At 48.4% G+C, this 20666-nt stretch overlaps 1 protein-coding gene across 1 annotated transcript; it reads left to right on the top strand.

Annotated features, from left to right (window-relative positions):
• Positions 1 to 4853: 4853 nt before the first annotated feature.
• On the top strand, positions 4854 to 7621 carry LOC127926571 (PE-PGRS family protein PE_PGRS5-like; the record flags this gene model as incomplete). Its single annotated transcript, XM_052512007.1, has 4 exons — positions 4854 to 5489; positions 5552 to 6304; positions 6376 to 6906; positions 7030 to 7621. Coding segments are annotated over 4 exons (2512 nt in total), but the record flags the coding sequence as incomplete, so codon positions are not given.
• Positions 7622 to 20666: the final 13045 nt, after the last annotated feature.

Genomic DNA, 20666 nt, shown 5'->3' with positions numbered 1-20666 from the left:
CTCTCTGAGACATGAAGCCGTGTGTCTGGTCTCTCTCTCTGAGACATGAAGCCGTGTGTCTGGTCTCTCTCTGAGACATGAAGCCGTGTGTCTGGTCTCTCTCTCTGAGACATGAAGCCGTGTGTCTGGTCTCTCTCTCTGAGACATGAAGCCGTGTGTCTGGTCTCTCTCTCTGAGACATGAAGCCGTGTGTCTGGTCTCTCTCTCTCTGAGACATGAAGCCGTGTGTCTGGTCTCTCTCTCTGAGACATGAAGCCGTGTGTCTGGTCTCTCTCTCTGAGACATGAAGCCGTGTGTCTGGTCTCTCTCTCTGAGACATGAAGCCGTGTGTCCGGTCTCTCCTCTGAGACATGAAGCCGTGTGTCTGGTCTCTCCCTCTGAGACATGAAGCCGTGTGTCTGGTCTCTCTCTCTGAGACATGAAGCTGTGTGTCTGGTCTCTCCTCTGAGACATGAAGCTGTGTGTCTGGTCTCTCTCTGAGACATGAAGCTGTGTGTCTGGTCTCTCTCTCTGAGACATGAAGCCGTGTGTCTGGTCTCTCTCTCTGAGACATGAAGCCGTGTGTCTGGTCTCTCTCTCTGAGACATGAAGCCGTGTGTCTGGTCTCTCTCTCTGAGACATGAAGCCGTGTGTCTGGTCTCTCTCTCTGAGACATGAAGCCGTGTCTGGTCTCTCTCTGAGACATCTGGTCTGGTCTCTCTCACTGAGACATGAAGCCGGGTGTCTGGTCTCTCTCTGAGACATGAAGCCGTGTGTCTGGTCTCTCTCTCTGAGACATGAAGCAGTGTGTCTGGTCTCTCTCTCTGAGACATGAAGCCGTGTGTCTGGTCTCTCTCTCTGAGACATGAAGCCGTGTGTCTGGTCTCTCTCTGAGACATGAAGCCGTGTGTCTGGCCCTCTCTGAGACATGAAGCAGTGTGTCTGGTCTCTCTCTCTGAGACATGAAGCAGTGTGTCTGGTCTCTCTCTGAGACATGAAGCCGTGTGTCTGGTCTCTCTCTGAGACATGAAGCCGTGTGTCTGGTCTCTCTCTCTGAGACATGAAGCCGTGTGTCTGGTCTCTCTCTCTGAGACATGAAGCCGTGTGTCTGGTCTCTCTCTCTGAGACATGAAGCCGTGTGTCTGGTCTCTCCCTCTGAGATATGAAGCCGTGTGTCTGGTCTCTCTCTCTGAGACATGAAGCCGTGTGTCTGGTCTCTCTCTCTGAGACATGAAGCCGTGTGTCTGGTCTCTCTCTCTGAGACATGAAGCCGTGTGTCTGGTCTCTCTCTCTGAGACATGAAGCCGTGTGTCTGGTCTCTCTCTCTGAGACATGAAGCCGTGTGTCTGGTCTCTCTCTCTCTGAGACATGAAGCCGTGTGTCTGGTCTCTCTCTCTCTGAGACATGAAGCTGTGTGTGTCTGGTCTCTCTCTCTGAGACATGAAGCCGTGTGTCTGGTCTCTCTCTGAGACATGAAGCTGTGTGTCTGGTCTCTCTCTCTGAGACATGAAGCCGTGTGTCTGGTCTCTCTCTCTGAGACATGAAGCCGTGTCTGGTCTCTCTCTCTGAGACATGAAGCTGTGTGTCTGGTCTCTCTGAGACATGAAGCCGTGTGTCTGGTCTCTCTCTGAGACATGAAGCCTGGTCTCTCTCTCTGTGTCTGGTCTCTCTCTCTGAGACATGAAGCCGTGTGTCTGGTCTCTCTCTCTGAGACATGAAGCCGTGTGTCTGGTCTCTCTGAGACATGAAGCAGTGTCTGGTCTGGTCTCTCTCTCTGAGACATGAAGCCGTGTGTCTGGTCTCTCCTCTGAGACATGAAGCAGTGTGTCTGGTCTCTCTCTGAGACATGAAGCCGTGTGTCTGGTCTCTCCCTCTGAGACATGAAGCAGTGTCTGGTCTCTCTCTCTGAGACATGAAGCCGTGTGTCTGGTCTCTCTCTCTGAGACATGAAGCCGTGTGTCTGGTCTCTCTCTCTGAGACATGAAGCCGTGTGTCTGGTCTCTCTCTCGGAGACATGAAGCCGTGTGTCTGGTCTCTCTCTCTGAGACATGAAGCCGTGTGTCTGGTCTCTCTCTCTGAGACATGAAGCCGTGTGTCTGGTCTCTCTCTGAGACATGAAGCCGTGTGTCTGGTCTCTCTCTGAGACATGAAGCCGTGTGTCTGGTCTCTCTCACTGAGACATGAAGCCGTGTGTCTGGTCTCTCTCTCTGAGACATGAAGCCGTGTGTCTGGTCTCTCCCTCTGAGACATGAAGCCGTGTGTCTGGTCTCTCCTCTGAGACATGAAGCCGTGTGTCTGGTCTCTCTCTCTGAGACATGAAGCCGTGTGTCTGGTCTCTCTCTGAGACATGAAGCCGTGTGTCTGGTCTCTCCCTCTGAGACATGAAGCTGTGTGTCTGGTCTCTCTCTGAGACATGAAGCTGTGTGTCTGGTCTCTCTCTGAGACATCTGTGTGTCTGGTCTCTCTCTCTGAGACATGAAGCCGTGTGTCTGGTCTCTCTCTCTGAGACATGAAGCCGTGTGTCTGGTCTCTCTCTCTGAAGCCGTGTGTCTGGTCTCTCACTGAGACATGAAGCCGTGTGTCTGGTCTCTCTCTCTGAGACATGAAGCCGTGTGTCTGGTCTCTCTCACTGAGACATGAAGCCGTGGTCCGGTCTGGTCTGTGTCTGGTCTCTCTCTGAGACATGAAGCCGTGTGTCTGGTCTCTCTCTCTGAGACATGAGACATGAAGCTGTGTGTCTGGTCTCTCTCTCTGAGACATGAAGCTGTGTGTCTGGTCTCTCTCTCTGAGACATGAAGCTGTGTGTCTGGTCCCTCTCTGAGACATGATGTCTGGTCTCTCTCATGAAGCTGTGTCTGGTCAAAGCCGTGTGTCTGGTCTCTCTCTGAGACATGAAGCCGTGTGTCTGGTCTCTCTCACTGAGACATGAAGCCGGTGTCTGGTCTCTCTCTCTGAGACATGAAGCCGTGTGTCTGGTCTCTCTCTCTGAGACATGAAGCCGTGTGTCTGGTCTCTCTCTCTGAGACATGAAGCCGTGTGTGTCTCTCTCCTCTGAGATATGAAGCCGTGTGTCTGGTCTCTCTCTCTGAGACATGAAGCCGTGTGTCTGGTCTCTCTCTGAGACATGAAGCCGTGTGTCTGGTCTCGCCCTCTGAGACATGAAGCTGTGTGTCTGGTCTCTCTCTCTGAGACATGAAGCTGTGTGTCTGGTCTCTCTCTGAGACATGAAGCTGTGTGTCTGGTCTCTCTCTCTGAGACATGAAGCATGAAGCTGTGTGTCTGGTCTCTCTCTCTGAGACATGAAGCTGTGTGTCTGGTCTCTCTCTGAGACATGAAGCCGTGTGTCTGGTCTCTCTCTGAGACATGAAGCAGTGTGTCTGGTCTCTCCCTCTGAGACATGAAGCCTTTGTAGTGGTTACCTGCATGACTAACACTTTATATAACCAAGACTGGTTGGCTAGTAGTATTTAGGCCTGGTTGGCTAGTAGCATAGTAGCCAACATAAGTAAAATAAAAAAATAGTTGGGTGATGTTTATAAAGAGGCTATTTTTCGAAAACTCTTAGGACTTAGGACCAGTTTCCCAGGCACAGATAAAGCCTAGTCCTGGACAGACAAAGCAAACCCCATGGACATTCTCCATTTGAAGTGAGTTTTAGTCCAGGTATAGGGTAAATCGCCCCTTGGTTACAAGAGAACCGGCCTTAGTTACAAGAGAGAAGCTTCCGTTCCATTGACCTTGATGGAGTCAGGAAGGAGACAGACAGTCTAATCAAATACCTACACTTTAATCAGCACTATGATATTACAGACAGTCTAATCAAATACCTACACTTTAATCAGCACTATGATATTACAGACAGTCTAATCAAATACCTACACTTTAATCAGCACTATGATATTACAGACAGTCTAATCAAATACCTACACTTTAATCAGCACTATGATATTACAGACAGTCTAATCAAATACCTACACTTTAATCAGCACTATGATATTACAGACAGTCTAATCAAATACCTACACTTTAATCAGCACTATGATATTACAGACAGTCTAATCAAATACCTACACTTTAATCAGCACTATGATATTACAGACAGTCTAATCAAATACCTACACTTTAATCAGCACTATGATATTACAGACAGTCTAATCAAATACCTACACTGTAATCAGCACTATGATATTACAGACAGTCTAATCAAATACCTACACTTTAATCAGCACTATGATATTACAGACAGTCTAATCAAATACCTACACTTTAATCAGCACTATGATATTACAGACAGTCTAATCAAATACCTACACTTTAATCAGCACTATGATATTACAGTCAGTCTAATCAAATACCTACACTTTAATCAGCACTATGATATTACAGACAGTCTAATCAAATACCTACACTTTAATATTAGAGTCAGTCTAATCAGCATCAGTGATCAATACGGACAGCGGGGTCCTGTCAAATATAACGAACAAACAAGGCAATCGTTTACATGTCATCCCCCATGAATGAGGCATCATTCACCCAGTGGTGTCTGAGATATCGTGTGACATACACATGAACAAATGTACGGAGACAGATTCATAGTCCCCTTCTCAATTTCATCGTGGGGGACCATAAAACGTACTGCTGATGAGTGTAACAATGGAAGGTTAATTACATGAATTGCCATTTCTTAAATGAAAACATACTGTGCCACAGTGAACGTGGCTATTTCCACCGGTTTTGAAAGCAATTGGATTGGTCAAATGAAGACAAATACAGCCAAGCGACTGAGGACCACAGCGACTGTCTTGGAACAAAGCCCAGTCACGAACCCAGTGACTCTGACAGCCCAAGCCCCCAGGTCATTCCTGAGATAACAGAGCTGATGGGGCTAATGGGGATAACGGAGCTAACGGGGATAATGGAGATAACGGAGCTGATGGGGCTAACGGGGGGATAACGGAGCTAACGGAGCTGATGGGGCTAACGGGGATAACGGAGCTGATGGGGCTAACGGGGATAATGGAGCTAACGGAGCTGATGGGGCTAATGGGGATAACGGCTGATGGGGCTAACGGGGATAATGGAGCTAACGGAGCTGATGGGGCTAACGGGGATAACGGAGCTAACGGAGCTGATGGGGCTAATGGGGATAACGGAGCTGATGGGGCTAACAGGGATAACGGAGCTAACGGAGGTGCTGGGGCTAACGGAGATAACGGAGCTAATGGTGTTGAGGAGGTTAACGGGGATAACGGAGCTGATGGGGCTAACGGGGATAACGGAGCTGATGGGGCTAACGGGGATAACGGAGCTGATGGGGCTAACGGGGATAATGGAGATAACGGAGCTGATGGGGCTAACGGAGCTAACGGAGCTAACGGAGCTGATGGGGATAACGGGGATAACGGAGCTAACAGGGATAAAGATACAGCCAAGCGACTGAGGACCACAGCAGCTGTCTTGGAACATAGCCCAGTCACTAACCCAGTGACTCTGACAGCCCAAGCCCCCAGGTCATTCCTGTTATTACTACATTAGTTTTGTGTATTGACTGCTGAAATCCTCTCAATTCGAGGGGTGCTAAAACCAGACTGTACACTCTCCGGCAGACTTTAATAAATAACGGAGCTAACAGGCATAACGGGGCTAACGGAGCTGATGGGGCTAATGGGGATAACGGAACTAACAGGGATAACGGAGCTAACGGGGATAACGGAGCTGATGGGGCTAACGGGGATAACGGAGCTGATGGGGCTAACGGGGATAACGGAGCTGATGGGGTTAACGGGGATAACGGAACTAACGGAGCTAACGGGGGTAACGGAACTAACAGGGATAATGGAGCTAACGGAGCTGATGGGGATAACGGGGATAAAGGAGCTGATGGGGCTAACGGGGATAATGGAGCTAACGGAGCTGATGGGGCTAACGGGGATAATGGAGCTAACGGAGCTGATGGGGCTAACGGGGATAACGGAACTAACAGGGATAACGGAGCTGATGGGGATAACGGGGATAACGGAGCTGATGGGGATAACGGGGATAACGGAGCTGATGGGGCTAACAGGGATAACGGAGCTAACGGAGCTGATGGGGATAACGGAGATAATGGAGCTAACGGAGCTGATGGGGCTAACGGGGATAATGGAGCTAACAGAGCTGATGGGGCTAACGGGGATAACGGAGCTGATGGGGATAACGGGGATAATGGAGCTAACGGAGCTGATGGGGATAACGGAGCTAACGGAGCTGATGGGGCTAACGGGGATAATGGAGTTAACGGAGCTGATGGGGCTAACGGGATAATGGAGCTAACGGAGCTTATGGGGCAAATGGGGATAACGGAGCTAACGGAGCTGATGGGGCTAACGGGGATAACGGAGCTGATGGGGCTAACAGGGATAACGGAGCTAACGGAGCTGATGGGGCTAACGGGGATAATGGAGCTAAAGGAGCTGATGGGGCTAACGGGGATAATGGAGCTAACGGATCTGATGGGGCTAACGGGGATAACGGAGCTAACGGAGGTGCTGGGGCTAATGGGGATAATGGAGCTAACGGAGCTGATGGGGCTAACGGGGATAACGGAGCTGATGGGGCTAACGGGGATAACGGAGCTGATGGGGCTAACAGGGATAACGGAGCTAACGGAGCTGATGGGGCTAACGGGGATAACGGAGCTGATGGGGCTAACGGGGATAACGGAGCTGATGGGGCTAACAGGGATAACGGAGCTAACGGAGCTGATGGGGATAACGGGGATAATGGAGCTAACGGAGCTGATGGGGCTAACGGGGATAATGGAGCTAACAGAGCTGATGGGGCTAACGGGGATAACGGAGCTGATGGGGATAACAGGGATAATGGAGCTAACGGGCTGATGGGGATAACGGAGCTAACGGAGCTGATGGGGCTAACGGGGATAATGGAGTTAACGGAGCTGATGGGGCTAACGGGATAATGGAGCTAATGGAGCTTATGGGGCAAATGGGGATAACGGAGCTAACGGAGCTGATGGGGCTAACGGGATAACGGAGCTGATGGGGCTAACAGGGATAACGGAGCTAACGGAGCTGATGGGGATAACGGGGATAATGGAGCTAAAGGAGCTGATGGGGCTAATGGAGCTAACGGATCTGATGGGGCTAACGGGGATAACGGAGCTAACGGAGGTGCTGGGGCTAATGGGGATAATGGAGCTAACGGAGCTGATGGGGCTAACGGGGATAACGGGCTGATGGGGCTAACGGGGATAATGGAGCTAACGGAGCTGATGGGGCTAACGGGGATAACGGAGCTAACGGAGCTGATGGGGCTAATGGGGATAACGGAGCTGATGGGGCTAACAGGGATAACGGAGCTAACGGAGGTGCTGGGGCTAACGGAGATAACGGAGCTAATGGTGTTGAGGAGATTAATGGCGATAACGGAGCTGATGGGACTAACGGGGATAACGGAGCTGATGGGGCTAACGGGGATAACGGAGCTGATGGGGCTAACGGGGATAACGGAGCTGATGGGGCTAACGGGGATAATGGAGATAACGGAGCTGATGGGGCTAACGGAGCTAACGGAGCTAACGGAGCTGATGGGGATAACGGGGATAACGGAGCTAACAGGGATAAAGATACAGCCAAGCGACTGAGGACCACAGCAGCTGTCTTGGAACATAGCCCAGTCACTAACCCAGTGACTCTGACAGCCCAAGCCCCAGGTCATTCCTGTTATTACTACATTAGTTTTGTGTATTGACTGCTGGAAATCCTCTCAATTCGAGGGGTGCTAAAACCAGACTGTACACTCTCCGGCAGACTTTAATAAATAACGGAGCTAACAGGCATAACGGGGCTAACGGAGCTGATGGGGCTAATGGGGATAACGGAACTAACAGGGATAACGGAGCTAACAGGGATAACGGGGCTAACGGAGCTGATGGGGCTAATGGGGATAACGGAACTAACAGGGATAACGGAGCTAACAGGGATAACGGAGCTGATGGGGCTAACAGGGATAACGGAGCTGATGGGGCTAACAGGGATAACGGAGCTGATAGGGCTAACGGGGATAACGGAGCTGATGGGGTTAACGGGGATAACGGAACTAACGGAGCTAACGGGGTAACGGAACTAACAGGGATAATGGAGCTAACGGAGCTGATGGGGATAACGGGGATAAAGGAGCTGATGGGGCTAACGGGGATAATGGAGCTAACGGAGCCGATGGGGCTAACGGGGATAATGGAGCTAACGGAGCTGATGGGGCTAACGGGGATAACGGAACTAACAGGGATAACGGAGCTGATGGGGATAACGGGGATAACGGAGCTGATGGGGATAACGGGGATAACGGAGCTGATGGGGCTAACAGGGATAACGGAGCTAACGGAGCTAATGGGGCTAACGGGGATAATGGAGCTAACAGAGCTGATGGGGCTAACGGGGATAATGGAGCTAACAGAGCTGATGGGGCTAACGGGGATAACGGAGCTGATGGGGCTAACGGGGATAATGGAGCTAACGGAGCTGATGGGGTTAACGGAGCTAACGGAGCTGATGGGGCTAATGGGGATAATGGAGTTAACGGAGCTGATGGGGCTAACGGGATAATGGAGCTAACGGAGCTGATGGGGCAAATGGGGATAACGGAGCTAACGGAGCTGATGGGGCTAACGGGGATAACGGAGCTGATGGGGCTAACAGGGATAACGGAGCTCACGGAGCTGATGGGGCTAACGGGGATAATGGAGCTAACGGAGCTGATGGGGCTAACGGGGATAATGGAGCTAACGGATCTGATGGGGCTAACGGGGATAACGGAGCTAACGGAGGTGCTGGGGCTAATGGGGATAATGGAGCTAACGGAGCTGATGGGGCTAACAGGGATAACGGAGCTGATGGGGCTAACAGGGATAACGGAGCTGATGGGGCTAACAGGGATAACGGAGCTAACGGAGCTGATGGGGCTAACGGGGATAACGGAGCTAACGGAGGTGCTGGGACTAATGGGGATAATGGAGCTAACGGAGCTGATGGGGCTAACGGGGATAACGAAGCTGATGGGGCTAACGGGGATAACGGAGCTAACGGAGCTGATGGGGCTAACGGGGATAACGGAGCTGATAGGGCTAACAGGGATAACGGAGCTAACGGAGGTGCTGGGGCTAACGGAGATAACGGAGCTAATGGTGTTGAGGAGGTTAACGGCGATAACGGAGCTGATGGGACTAACGGGGATAACGGAGCTGATGGGGCTAACGGGGATAACGGAGCTGATGGGGCTAACGGGGATAACGGAGCTGATGGGGCTAACGGGGATAATGGAGATAACGGAGCTGATGGGGCTAACGGGGATAACGGAGCTAACGGAGCTGATGGGGATAACGGAGCTGATGGGGCTAACAGGGATAACGGAGCTAACGGAGGTGCTGGGGCTAACGGAGATAACGGAGCTAATGGTGTTGAGGAGGTTAACGGCGATAACGGAGCTGATGGGGCTAACGGGGATAACGGAGCTGATGGGGCTAACGGGGATAACGGAGCTGATGGAGCTAACAGCTGTCCTGTCAGCTGCTTCTCTAGTCATAATGAACTGGTTAACCCACTAGACAGGACACCATCTCAGCTGCTTCTCTAGTCATAATGAACTGGTTAACCAACTAGACAGGACACCATCTCAGCTGCTTCTCTAGTCATAATGAACTGGTTAACCCACTAGACAGGACACCATCTCAGCTGCTTCTCTAGTCATAATGAACTGGTTAACCAACTAGACAGGACACCATCTCAACTGCTTCTCTAGTCATAATGAACTGGTTAACCCACTAGACAGGACACAGCACTGCCCTTCATATTGATCTGTCGAAAGCATTCGATACTGTTGATCATGCACTCCGGCAACGGAAGCCACCCGAAATGGTCTAGACCAAACTCTGCTGATGAATTTCAGTGTCATTTTCTTAACATAACTAAATGAGTCCCACAAACCTCAATACTAAGTGCTTTACTGTTCACTCTTTACATGCCTGTTTGTTTGTCCCTGAATAATAAAAACGGGGCTTACATCTCTAAGCAGATGACAGTAATATATTTCCCTCAGTGCAGCAGGTCATTCACAACCACCTGTTTGGTTTGAATTACATTCAAGAATAGCTCACTGATCTGAAATTACTGCTAATTGCTGATAAAACCCAACTTTATGTTCTTCTCTCCAGGTCTCGTAAAATGTATTTATCCTAAATGTATCGTACATTTATCCGTACGTTGAGAGCATCCCGAATTGAGCTAGTGACCCATCACAAGTATCTAGTTATTGGGATTGACGATAAAATGTTCTTTTAATAGTCCCCCATCACAAGAATCTAGTTATTGGGATTGACGATAAGATGTTCTTTTAAGAAACACATTGATAAGTGGACAAAAAAAAAGTTGTGAGTAAACATTGATTTCCCAATTAGATTAATAAATATATTATAATATTATGTATATATATATATAAATATTATTAAATACTATCTCACTTTTGAAATAAGGAGGAAGATTGTTCAAGCATCACTCCTCCCAGTAATTGACTGACGACTCAATCTACATGAACACAGCAGTCTCTGTGTTAAAACCTCTAGATTCAGTCCACCACTCAGTCTCTGTGTTAAAACCTCTAGATTCAGTCCTCCACTCAGTCTCTGTGTTTAAACCTCTAGATTCAGTCCACCACTCAGTCTCTGTGTTTAAACCTCTAGATTCAGCCCACCACTGTCTCTGTGTTTAAACCTCTAGATTCAGTCCACCACTCAGTCTCTGTGTTTAAGCCTCTAGATTCAGTCCTCCACTCAGGCTCTGTGTTTAAACCTCTAGATTCAGTCCACCACTCAGTCTCTGTGTTTAAACCTCTAGATTCAGTCCACCACTCAGTCTCTGTGTTTAAACCTCTAGATTCAGTCCACCACTCAGCCTCTGTGTTTAAACCTCTAGATTCAGTCCACCACTCAGCCCTATACTTTAATTACAGCCCATCTGAATCCCGCTGGACGACTAACTAGATTCAATTCAAAGTTACACCTCTATTCCACAAGGTCGTTAGTCACTAATATCACTAATGTCCACACGGTCATCAGCACAGGACTGGGTGACAGGAGATGGTGACATAGTATGAGAGGAACTCTAGACAGTTTTGTGGCCCAGCATCCAGAACCAAGGTGGATGGCTACAAAAGGCTACTCAGTCTAGGGTCTAATCCCCCTCTGATAGACTAGGTGAAAATGTCAACATATTGCTTATATTAATCAAACCCAATCAGATCTCCACAAGTGCATAGGGTCTAGGGGTCCATTCATAGGGTCTAGGGGTCCATTCATAGGGTCTAGGGGTCCATGCATAGGGTCTAGGGCTCCATTCGGGATTGGACCAATGACTGCAGATATTTCCACAGAAGTGTAATGGGCATTTTGTTACAGAGACTTGCATTGCAAGACCTACAAAATCACGTTGTTGTCACGCCTCCCTTGTTTTTACCGTCCGGGGAGTTGTTGTCACGCCTCCCTTGTTTTTACCGTCCGGGGAGTTGTTGTCACGCCTCCCTTGTTTTTACCGTCCGGGAGTTGTTGTCACGCCTCCCTTGTTTTTACCGTCCGGGAGTTGTTGTCACGCCTCCCTTGTTTTTACCGTCCGGGGAGTTGTTGTCACGCTCCCTTGTTTTTACCGTCCGGGGAGTTGTTGTCACGCCTCCCTTGTTTTTACCGTCCGGGGAGTTGTTGTCACGCCTCCCTTGTTTTTACCGTCCGGGAGTTGTTGTCACGCCTCCCTTGTTTTTACCGTCCGGGGAGTTGTTGTCACGCCTCCCTTGTTTTTACCGTCCAGGGAGTTGTTGCTAGTTTCAAGTCTGGCCGACAGTCTCTGATTTATATGTATTGAAATTGAAAGTGGATTACGCGATTACGTAAAGTCAAACATCACGACACGTTTATAAACCTCTCTGGTGACAAACACTCCATTCATCCACATGGCTTCTGGTGACAAACACACCATTCATCCACATGGCTTCTGGTGAAAAACACACCATTCATCCACATGGCTTCTGGTGAAAAACACACCATTCATCCACATGGCTTCTGGTGAAAAACACACCATTCATCCACATGGCTTCTGGTGAAAAACACACCATTCATCCACATGGCTTCTGGTGACAAACACACCATTCATCCACATGGCTTCTGGTGACAAACACACCATTCATCCACATGGCTTCTGGTGACAAACACTCCATTCATCCACATGGCTTCTGGAATTGCTAGCACTGAAAAAAATGTGAAGATTTGTCCATTATTTTGTTTTGTAAGGAACCAAAAGACAGAGGCAGTAGGCCAACTCAACTGAACTGCTAGCTAGCTCACTAGCTAACACTAGCTACACCCGGTTTAGCTAAGTTAATTAAATGTCATCAGGTAGCTAACTTCCTATTAGCTAGCTATCTTGAATATAATCATTGTAAATTAAAGACACAGTCTCCAAATGTATTTGTAGATAACAGCCATGGAAGAGGGTGACATTTCAGCTCCAGCTGTCAGCAAAGGAAGAGCTACTGGACCATGCAGGTCACTTTGTGGGAGGACATTAAGAACATATTCTCCAGTTCCAGTCCCGAGAGGGGAAAACTACGAGGATAGAGAGATAATAGCGACATAATATTCTGTGCCATTTAATTAGACTATAATGAAGGCTGTCCTCAGCTATGGTAAGCTTGTTTGCAGATGAACAGAGAGGTCCCAATGAATCTCCCGAAGAGGCTAGTGTAAGGGGTTTTCCTCCTCCTCTTCGTCTGAGGAGGAGGAGAAGCGAGAAGGATCGCAGGACCAATGCGCAGCGTGGTTAGTGTCCATGGTTGTTTATTTATAAAACATATACTGAACACTATGAATACAAAAACAATAGACATGAACAAAACAGTACCGTGTAGCGATAAATCACCCACAAAACAACAGTGAAACCCAGGCTACCTAAGTATGATTCTCAATCAGAGACAACTAACGACACCTGCCTCTGATTGAGAACCATACTGGGCCTGAACACAGAAAACCAACCTAGAAACACAAAACATAGAATGCCCAGCCAATGCACGTCCTGACCTACTAAAACAAAGAAATAACACAGGAACCAGGGTGAGAACGTGACAACTATGGGTCTATCCTATATGCCATGGGTTATATATAAAATACAGTTTAAACAACACATGTATAAACCTATTAAAATGGGAGCAGGAGGCCTGCTGGGTAACACACCTGATTCGACTTATCAAACCTAGCATGTGATTGGCTGGGCTGGGATAGAGGTCAGCCAATGGAGGGTTTTTGGATTGTTCACCTGCAATTATGCTTTAGTAATAATCGTCTATTTGTTACTAATTCATTTTCTAAGTGTTGTTTGTGTTAAACAGATGTCAAATATTTACATACCCGTTAGCATATTTGTACATGTCGAACTCGCGCCAATGTTCGATGAATCACACATCACAATGCTGCAATAAACAGGGAAGGGGTTGTCTGTAAGGCGTCTGTGTTTCTGTGTCGGTTTCTCAACTTAACATTTCCTTTTTTTGTCTGGTTGTAAAGATCTCCAATCTGTTTCATTGGGATTGTCAGCCTGTCGTATGGCCTGTTTCATTGGGATTGTCAGCCTATCATATGGCCTGTTTCATTGGGATTGTCAGCCTATCGTATGGCCTGTTTCATTGGGATTGTCAGCCTATCATATGGCCTGTTTCATTGGATTGTCAGCCTATCACATGGCCTGTTTCATTGGGATTGTCAGCCTATCATATGGCCTGTTTTATTGGGATTGTCAGCCTATCATATGGCCTGTTTCATTGGGATTGTCAGCCTATCGTATGGCCTGTTTCATTGGGATTGTCAGCCTATCATATGGCCTGTTTCATTGGGATTGTCAGCCTATCGTATGGCCTGTTTCATTGGGATTGTCAGCCTATCATATGGCCTGTTTCATTGGGATTGTCAGCCTATCATATGGCCTGTTTCATTGGGATTGTCAGCCTATCGTATGGCCTGTTTCATTGGGATTGTCAGCCTATCACATGGCCTGTTTCATTGGGATTGTCAGCCTATCATATGGCCTGTTTCATTGGGATTGTCAGCCTATCACATGGCCTGTTTCATTGGGATTGTCAGCCTATCATATGGCCTGTTTCATTGGGATTGTCAGCCTATCACATGGCCTGTTTCATTGGATTGTCAGCCTATCGTATGGCCTGTTTCATTGGATTGTCAGCCTATCATATGGCCTGTTTCATTGGATTGTTCAGCCTATCATATGGCCTGTTTCATTGGGATTGTCAGCCTATCGTATGGCCTGTTTCATTGGGATTGTTCAGCCTATCGTATGGCCTGTTTCATTGGGATTGTCAGCCTATCGTATGGCCTGTTTCATTGGGATTGTCAGCCTATCGTATGGCCTGTTTCATTGGGATTGTCAGCCTATCGTATGGCCTGTTTCATTGGGATTGTCAGCCTATCGTATGGCCTGTTTCATTGGGATTGTCAGCCTATCGTATGGCCTGTTTCATTGGGATTGTCAGCCTATCGTATGGCCTGTTTCATTGGGATTGTTCAGCCTATCGTATGGCCTGTTTCATTGGGATTGTCAGCCTATCATATGGCCTGTTTCATTGGGATTGTCAGCCTATCATATGGCCTGTTTCATTGGGATTGTCAGCCTATCATATGGCCTGTTTCATTGGGATTGTCAGCCTATCATATGGCCTGTTTCATTGGGATTGTCAGCCTATCAGATGGCCTGTTTCATTGGATTGTCAGCCTATCGTATGGCCTGTTTCATTGGGATTGTCAGCCTATCATATGGCCTGTTTCATTGGGATTGTCAGCCTATCATATGGCCTGTTTCATTGGATTGTCAGCCTATCGTATGGCCTGTTTCATTGGGATTGTCAGCCTATCGTATGGCCTGTTTCATTGGGATTGTCAGCCTATCGTATGGCCTGTTTCAGCATGACACATAGACCTACAGTTACCATGGCATTATACTGACCTCATGGGCCCATGAAATGCAGCCCTTTGTCATCTGAAGCAGAGAAGAGCTCAACTCACACCATATACATGTTCAGTCAAATGTTCTCAATTGAAATATACCAGATTTTGTACATAATAATAATATAATAATATATGCCATTTAGCAGACGCTTTTATCCAAAGCGACTTACAGTCATGTGTGCATACATTCTACGTATGGGTGGTCCCGGGGATCGAACCCACTACCCTGGCGTTACAAGCGCCATGCTCTACCAACTGAGCTACAGAAGGACCACCTACATACCTTTTAAGGTGCTGATATGTACATTTGGTTAGTGTAAATCCTTGTAATACAGGTATAGTATAAAAAAAAGAAAGAGCTACTGGAGATGAGCGTTACAGGTCATATTTACTGAGGTTCGTTTTATTTTTACATTTCAGTTAGCAACGTTGCTTTCAAAATGATTGGAGTCGTTCCCATTGATAGACAATACATGGTTACTCTATGTATCACTGACCCTGGATGAGCTAGCGACTGGGCTAACACAGCTAACCTTTTAGTTCAATAAAATGTTGATTAACATTTCGTTGGCCTAATAATCCTGAGAGAAATTGAACTAGTGACTAGCTAGCTAGTTATACTGTACCTAGGTTGCTAGTTATACTGTACCTAGCTAGCTAGTTATACTGTACTAAGGTAGCTAGTTATACTGTACCTAGGTAGCTAGTTATACTGTACCTAGCTAGCTAGTTATACTGTACCTAGGTAGCTTAGGTTAGCCGACTTTTCTCAAAACAAATGTCATTGTGGCTAGTTACTTCTTGTCACTCATGCAAAGTCAAATATCACTTCAGAAATGTTAAAATGAAACGTTGTAGACCGTTTCACCCCTGCGGCTGCAGCTGAAACCATTCTCAAAATAACAGAGACATTCTGTGAAAACCCGCTTCAAATGTTCTCAAATGTTTTGTCAGCAGTGCCTCTTTTTTTTTTGTTAACATGTTTAAGTCCTCACACGGTCGCTGCTACGGCCCTAATCTGGAGAGCACATTCGGAGCTCTGCCCAAGCAAAATCTTTGTAGGGAAGCCATCATGCCCTACATAATACACTACTCATGACCAGGGCCCACAGTGCCATTTGGTCATAGCACAGCCCAGTGGTGTAAAGTACTTAAGTAAAAAATACTTTTGAAGTACTACTTCAGTTGTTTTTTGGAGTAGTATTTGCTTTTACTAAAGAAAAAACATGTACTTTTTCCTCCCTGACATCCAGAAGTACTTGATATATTTTGAATAATCAGGCAGGACAGAAAAATGGTCCAATTCACACACCTATCAATATAACGTGTTGTCAACCCTACAGCCTCTGGTCTGGAAGACTCACTAAACACAAACACTGCATTTGGCCCCCTGTCTGTCAGTAAATAAAAAAAAAAACAAGACAATTGTGCCATCTGGTTTCCTAAAATATCAGGAATTTGATGTATAGTATTTACTTTTACTTTACTGAAATATGACAATTGAGTACTAAGTACATTTTAAACCAATTAATTTTTTAAAACTTTTACTCGATATGTATTTTGGTTGACAAAAATATCTTTACAATGGAGACCTTTTTCCACCACTGGCAAAGCCTGCTAGCCACAATCACAGCCTGCTAGCCACAATCACAGCCTGCTAGCCACAAGATGCTGCTAGCCACAATCACAGCCTGCTAGCCACAAGATGCTGCTAGCCACAAGACGCTGAAAGCCACAATCACAGCCTGCTGGTCAATGGTCCAATCCACAGGAGGTTGGTGACACCTTCATTAGGGGAGGATGGGGCTCGTGGTAATGACTGGAGCGGAATCAGTGGAATGGAATCAAACACATCAAACACGTTGGTTTCCATGGTTTCCAGGTGTTTGATTCCATTCGCTCCGTTCCGGACATTATTATGAGCCGTTCTCTCCTCAGCGGCCTCCACTGGTATTCACCATCTCACCCCCAGAAGCCTCCACTGGTATTCACCATCTCACCCCCAGAAGCCTCCGCTGGTATTCACCATCTCACCCCCAGAAGCCTCCGCTGGTATTCACCATCTCACCCCCAGAAGCCTCCGCTGGTATTCACCATCTCACCCCCCAGAAGCCTCCGCTGGTATTCACCATCTCACCCCCCAGAAGCCTCCGCTGGTATTCACCATCTCACCCCCAGAAGCCTCCGCTGGTATTCACCATCTCACCCCCCAGAAGCCTCCGCTGGTATTCACCATCTCACCCCCCAGAAGCCTCCGCTGGTATTCACCATCTCACCCCCCAGAAGCCTCCGCTGGTATTCAAAATCTCACCCCCAGAAGCCTCCACTGGTATTCACCATCTCACCCCCAGAAGCCTCCGCTGGTATTCACCATCTCACCCCCAGAAGCCTCCACTGGTATTCACCATCTCACCCCCCAGAAGCCTCCACTGGTATTCACCATCTCACCCCCAGAAGCCTCCACTGGTATTCACCATCTCACACCCCAGAAGCCTCCGCTGGTATTCACCATCTCACCCCCCAGAAGCCTCCACTGGTATTCACCATCTCACCCCCCCAGAAGCCTCCGCTGGTATTCACCATCTCACCCCCCAGAAGCCTCCGCTGGTATTCACCATCTCACCCCCCAGAAGCCTCCACTGGTATTCACCATCTCACCCCCCAGAAGCCTCCGCTGGTATTCACCATCTCACCCCCCAGAAGCCTCCGCTGGTATTCACCATCTCACCCCCCAGAAGCCTCCGCTGGTATTCACCATCTCACCCCCCAGAAGCCTCCGCTGGTATTCACCATCTCACCCCCCAGAAGCCTCCGCTGGTATTCACCATCTCACCCCCCAGAAGCCTCCGCTGGTATTCACCATCTCACCCCCCAGAAGCCTCCGCTGGTATTCACCATCTCACCCCCCAGAAGCCTCCACTGGTATTCACCATCTCACCCCCCAGAAGCCTCCGCTGGTATTCACCATCTCACCCCCCAGAAGCCTCCGCTGGTATTCACTATCTCACCCCAGAAGCCTCCACTGGTATTCACCATCTCACCCCCAGAAGCCTCCGCTGGTATTCACCATCTCACCCCCAGAAGCCTCCACTGGTATTCACCATCTCACCCCCAGAAGCCTCCGCTGGTATTCACCATCTCACCCCCAGAAGCCTCCACTGGTATTCACCATCTCACCCCCAGAAGCCTCCGCTGGTATTCACCATCTCACCCCCAGAAGCCTCCGCTGGTATTCACCATCTCACCCCCAGAAGCCTCCACTGGTATTCACCATCTCACCCCCAGAAGCCTCCACTGGTATTCACCATCTCACCCCCAGAAGCCTCCACTGGTATTCACCATCTCACCCCCAGAAGCCTCCACTGGTATTCACCATCTCACCCCCAGAAGCCTCCGCTGGTATTCACCATCTCACCCCCCAGAAGCCTCCTGTGATCCAATCTGACACGTCGATCACTTCCGTTTGAATAATAACAGAAATAATCATCATAACAACTTGAAATAATTAATCGTTAGGCAAATGGTTTCGATATGTTAATGTTCTGTTACTGGCTAAACCTGAAGTCATATCAGACTATGGCTGACTATATAATACTACAGTCTAGGATGGCTGACTATATAATACTACAGTCTAGGATGGCTGACTATAGAATACTACAGTCTAGGATGGCTGACTATAGAATACTACAGTCTGGGATGGCTGACTATAGAATACTACAGTCTGGGATGGCTGACTATATAATACTACAGTCTAGGATGGCTGACTATATAATACTACAGTCTAGGATGGCTGACTATATAATACTACAGTCTAGGATGGCTGACTATATAATACTACAGTCTAGGATGGCTGACTATAGAATACTACAGTCTAGGATGGCTGACTATATAATACTACAGTCTAGGATGGCTGACTATATAATACTACAGTCTAGGATGGCTGACTATATAATACTACAGTCTAGGATGGCTGACTATATAATACTACAGTCTAGGATGGCTGACTATAGAATACTACAGTCTGGGATGGCTGACTATATAATACTACAGTCTAGGATGGCTGACTATATAATACTACAGTCTAGGATGGCTGACTATATAATACTACAGTCTAGGATGGCTGACTATAGAATACTACAGTCTGGGATGGCTGACTATATAATACTACAGTCTAGGATGGCTGACTATATAATACTACAGTCTAGGATGGCTGACTATAGAATACTACAGTCTGGGATGGCTGACTATATAATACTACAGTCTGGGATGGCTGACTATATAATACTACAGTCTAGGATGGCTGACTATAGAATACTACAGTCTAGGATGGCTGACTATATAATACTACAGTCTAGGATGGCTGACTATAGAATACTACAGTCTGGGATGGCTGACTATATAATACTACAGTCTGGGATGGCTGACTATAGAATACTACAGTCTAGGATGGCTGACTATAGAATACTACAGTCTAGGATGGCTGACTATATAATACTACAGTCTGGGATGGCTGACTATATAATACTACAGTCTAGGATGGCTGACTATAGAATACTACAGTCTAGGATGGCTGACTATATAATACTACAGTCTGGGATGGCTGACTATATAATACTACAGTCTGGGATGGCTGACTATATAATACTACAGATCCACCGTGGAGATTACACGTACACTCCACAGAGCTGGGCTTTACAGAAGAGTGGCCAGAAAACAATTAAATAGATGTTTGGTGTTCGCCAAAAGGCACGTGGGAGACTCCTCAAACATATGGAAGAAGGTACTCTGGTCAGATGAGACTAATATTCAGTACATTGTAGAGAAATATAGAGGGGGAGGGAGGAGAGAAAATGGAGAGGGGGAGGGAGGAGAGGAGAGAGAGGAGTGAGAGGAGGAGAGAGGAGAGAGAGGAGTGAGAGAGGAGATAGAGGGGTGGGGGAGAGAGATGGAGAAGGGAAGGGAGGAGACAGAGGGGGAGGGAGTGGGTGGGGGAGGGAGATGGAGAAGGGAGGAGAGGAGACAGAGGGGGGAGGGAGGGAGGGAGGGAGGGAGGGAGGGAGGGAGGGAGGGAGGGAGGGAGGGAGGGAGGGAGGGAGGGAGGGAGGGAGAGGGGAGGGAGTGAGGGAGGGAGGGAGGGAGGGAGGGGAGGAGATGGAGAAGGGAGGGGAGGAGAGGAGACAGAGGGGGAGGGAGGGAGGGAGGGAGGGAGGGAGGAGAGGAGAGAGAGGAGACAGAGGGGAGGGAGGGAGGAGATGGAGAAGGGAGGAGAGGAGAGGAGACAGAGGGGAGGGAGGGAGGGAGGGAGGGAGGGAGGGAGGAGAGGAGAGAGAGGAGACAGAGGGGAGGGAGGGAGGGAGGGAGGGAGGGGGAGGGAGGGAGGGAGGGAGGGAGGGAGGGAGGGAGGGAGAGGAGACAGAGGGGAGGGAGGGAGGAGATGGAGAAGGGAGGGGAGGAGACAGAGGGGAGGGAGGAGGAGATGGAGAAGGGAGGGGAGGAGAGGAGACAGAGGGGGGGGGAGGGAGGGAGGAGGAGACAGGGGGAGGGAGGGAGGGAGGGAGGGAGGGAGGGAGGGAGGGAGGGAGGGAGGGAGGGAGGGGAGGGGAGGAGATGGAGAAGGGAAGGGAAGGGAGGAGAGGAG

This window comes from Oncorhynchus keta, unplaced genomic scaffold (genome assembly GCF_023373465.1).
Source record: "Oncorhynchus keta strain PuntledgeMale-10-30-2019 unplaced genomic scaffold, Oket_V2 Un_contig_7814_pilon_pilon, whole genome shotgun sequence".
In the NCBI taxonomy this organism is placed as follows: Eukaryota; Metazoa; Chordata; class Actinopteri; order Salmoniformes; family Salmonidae; genus Oncorhynchus; species Oncorhynchus keta.
This window is presented reverse-complemented; position numbering and strand designations above follow the sequence as displayed.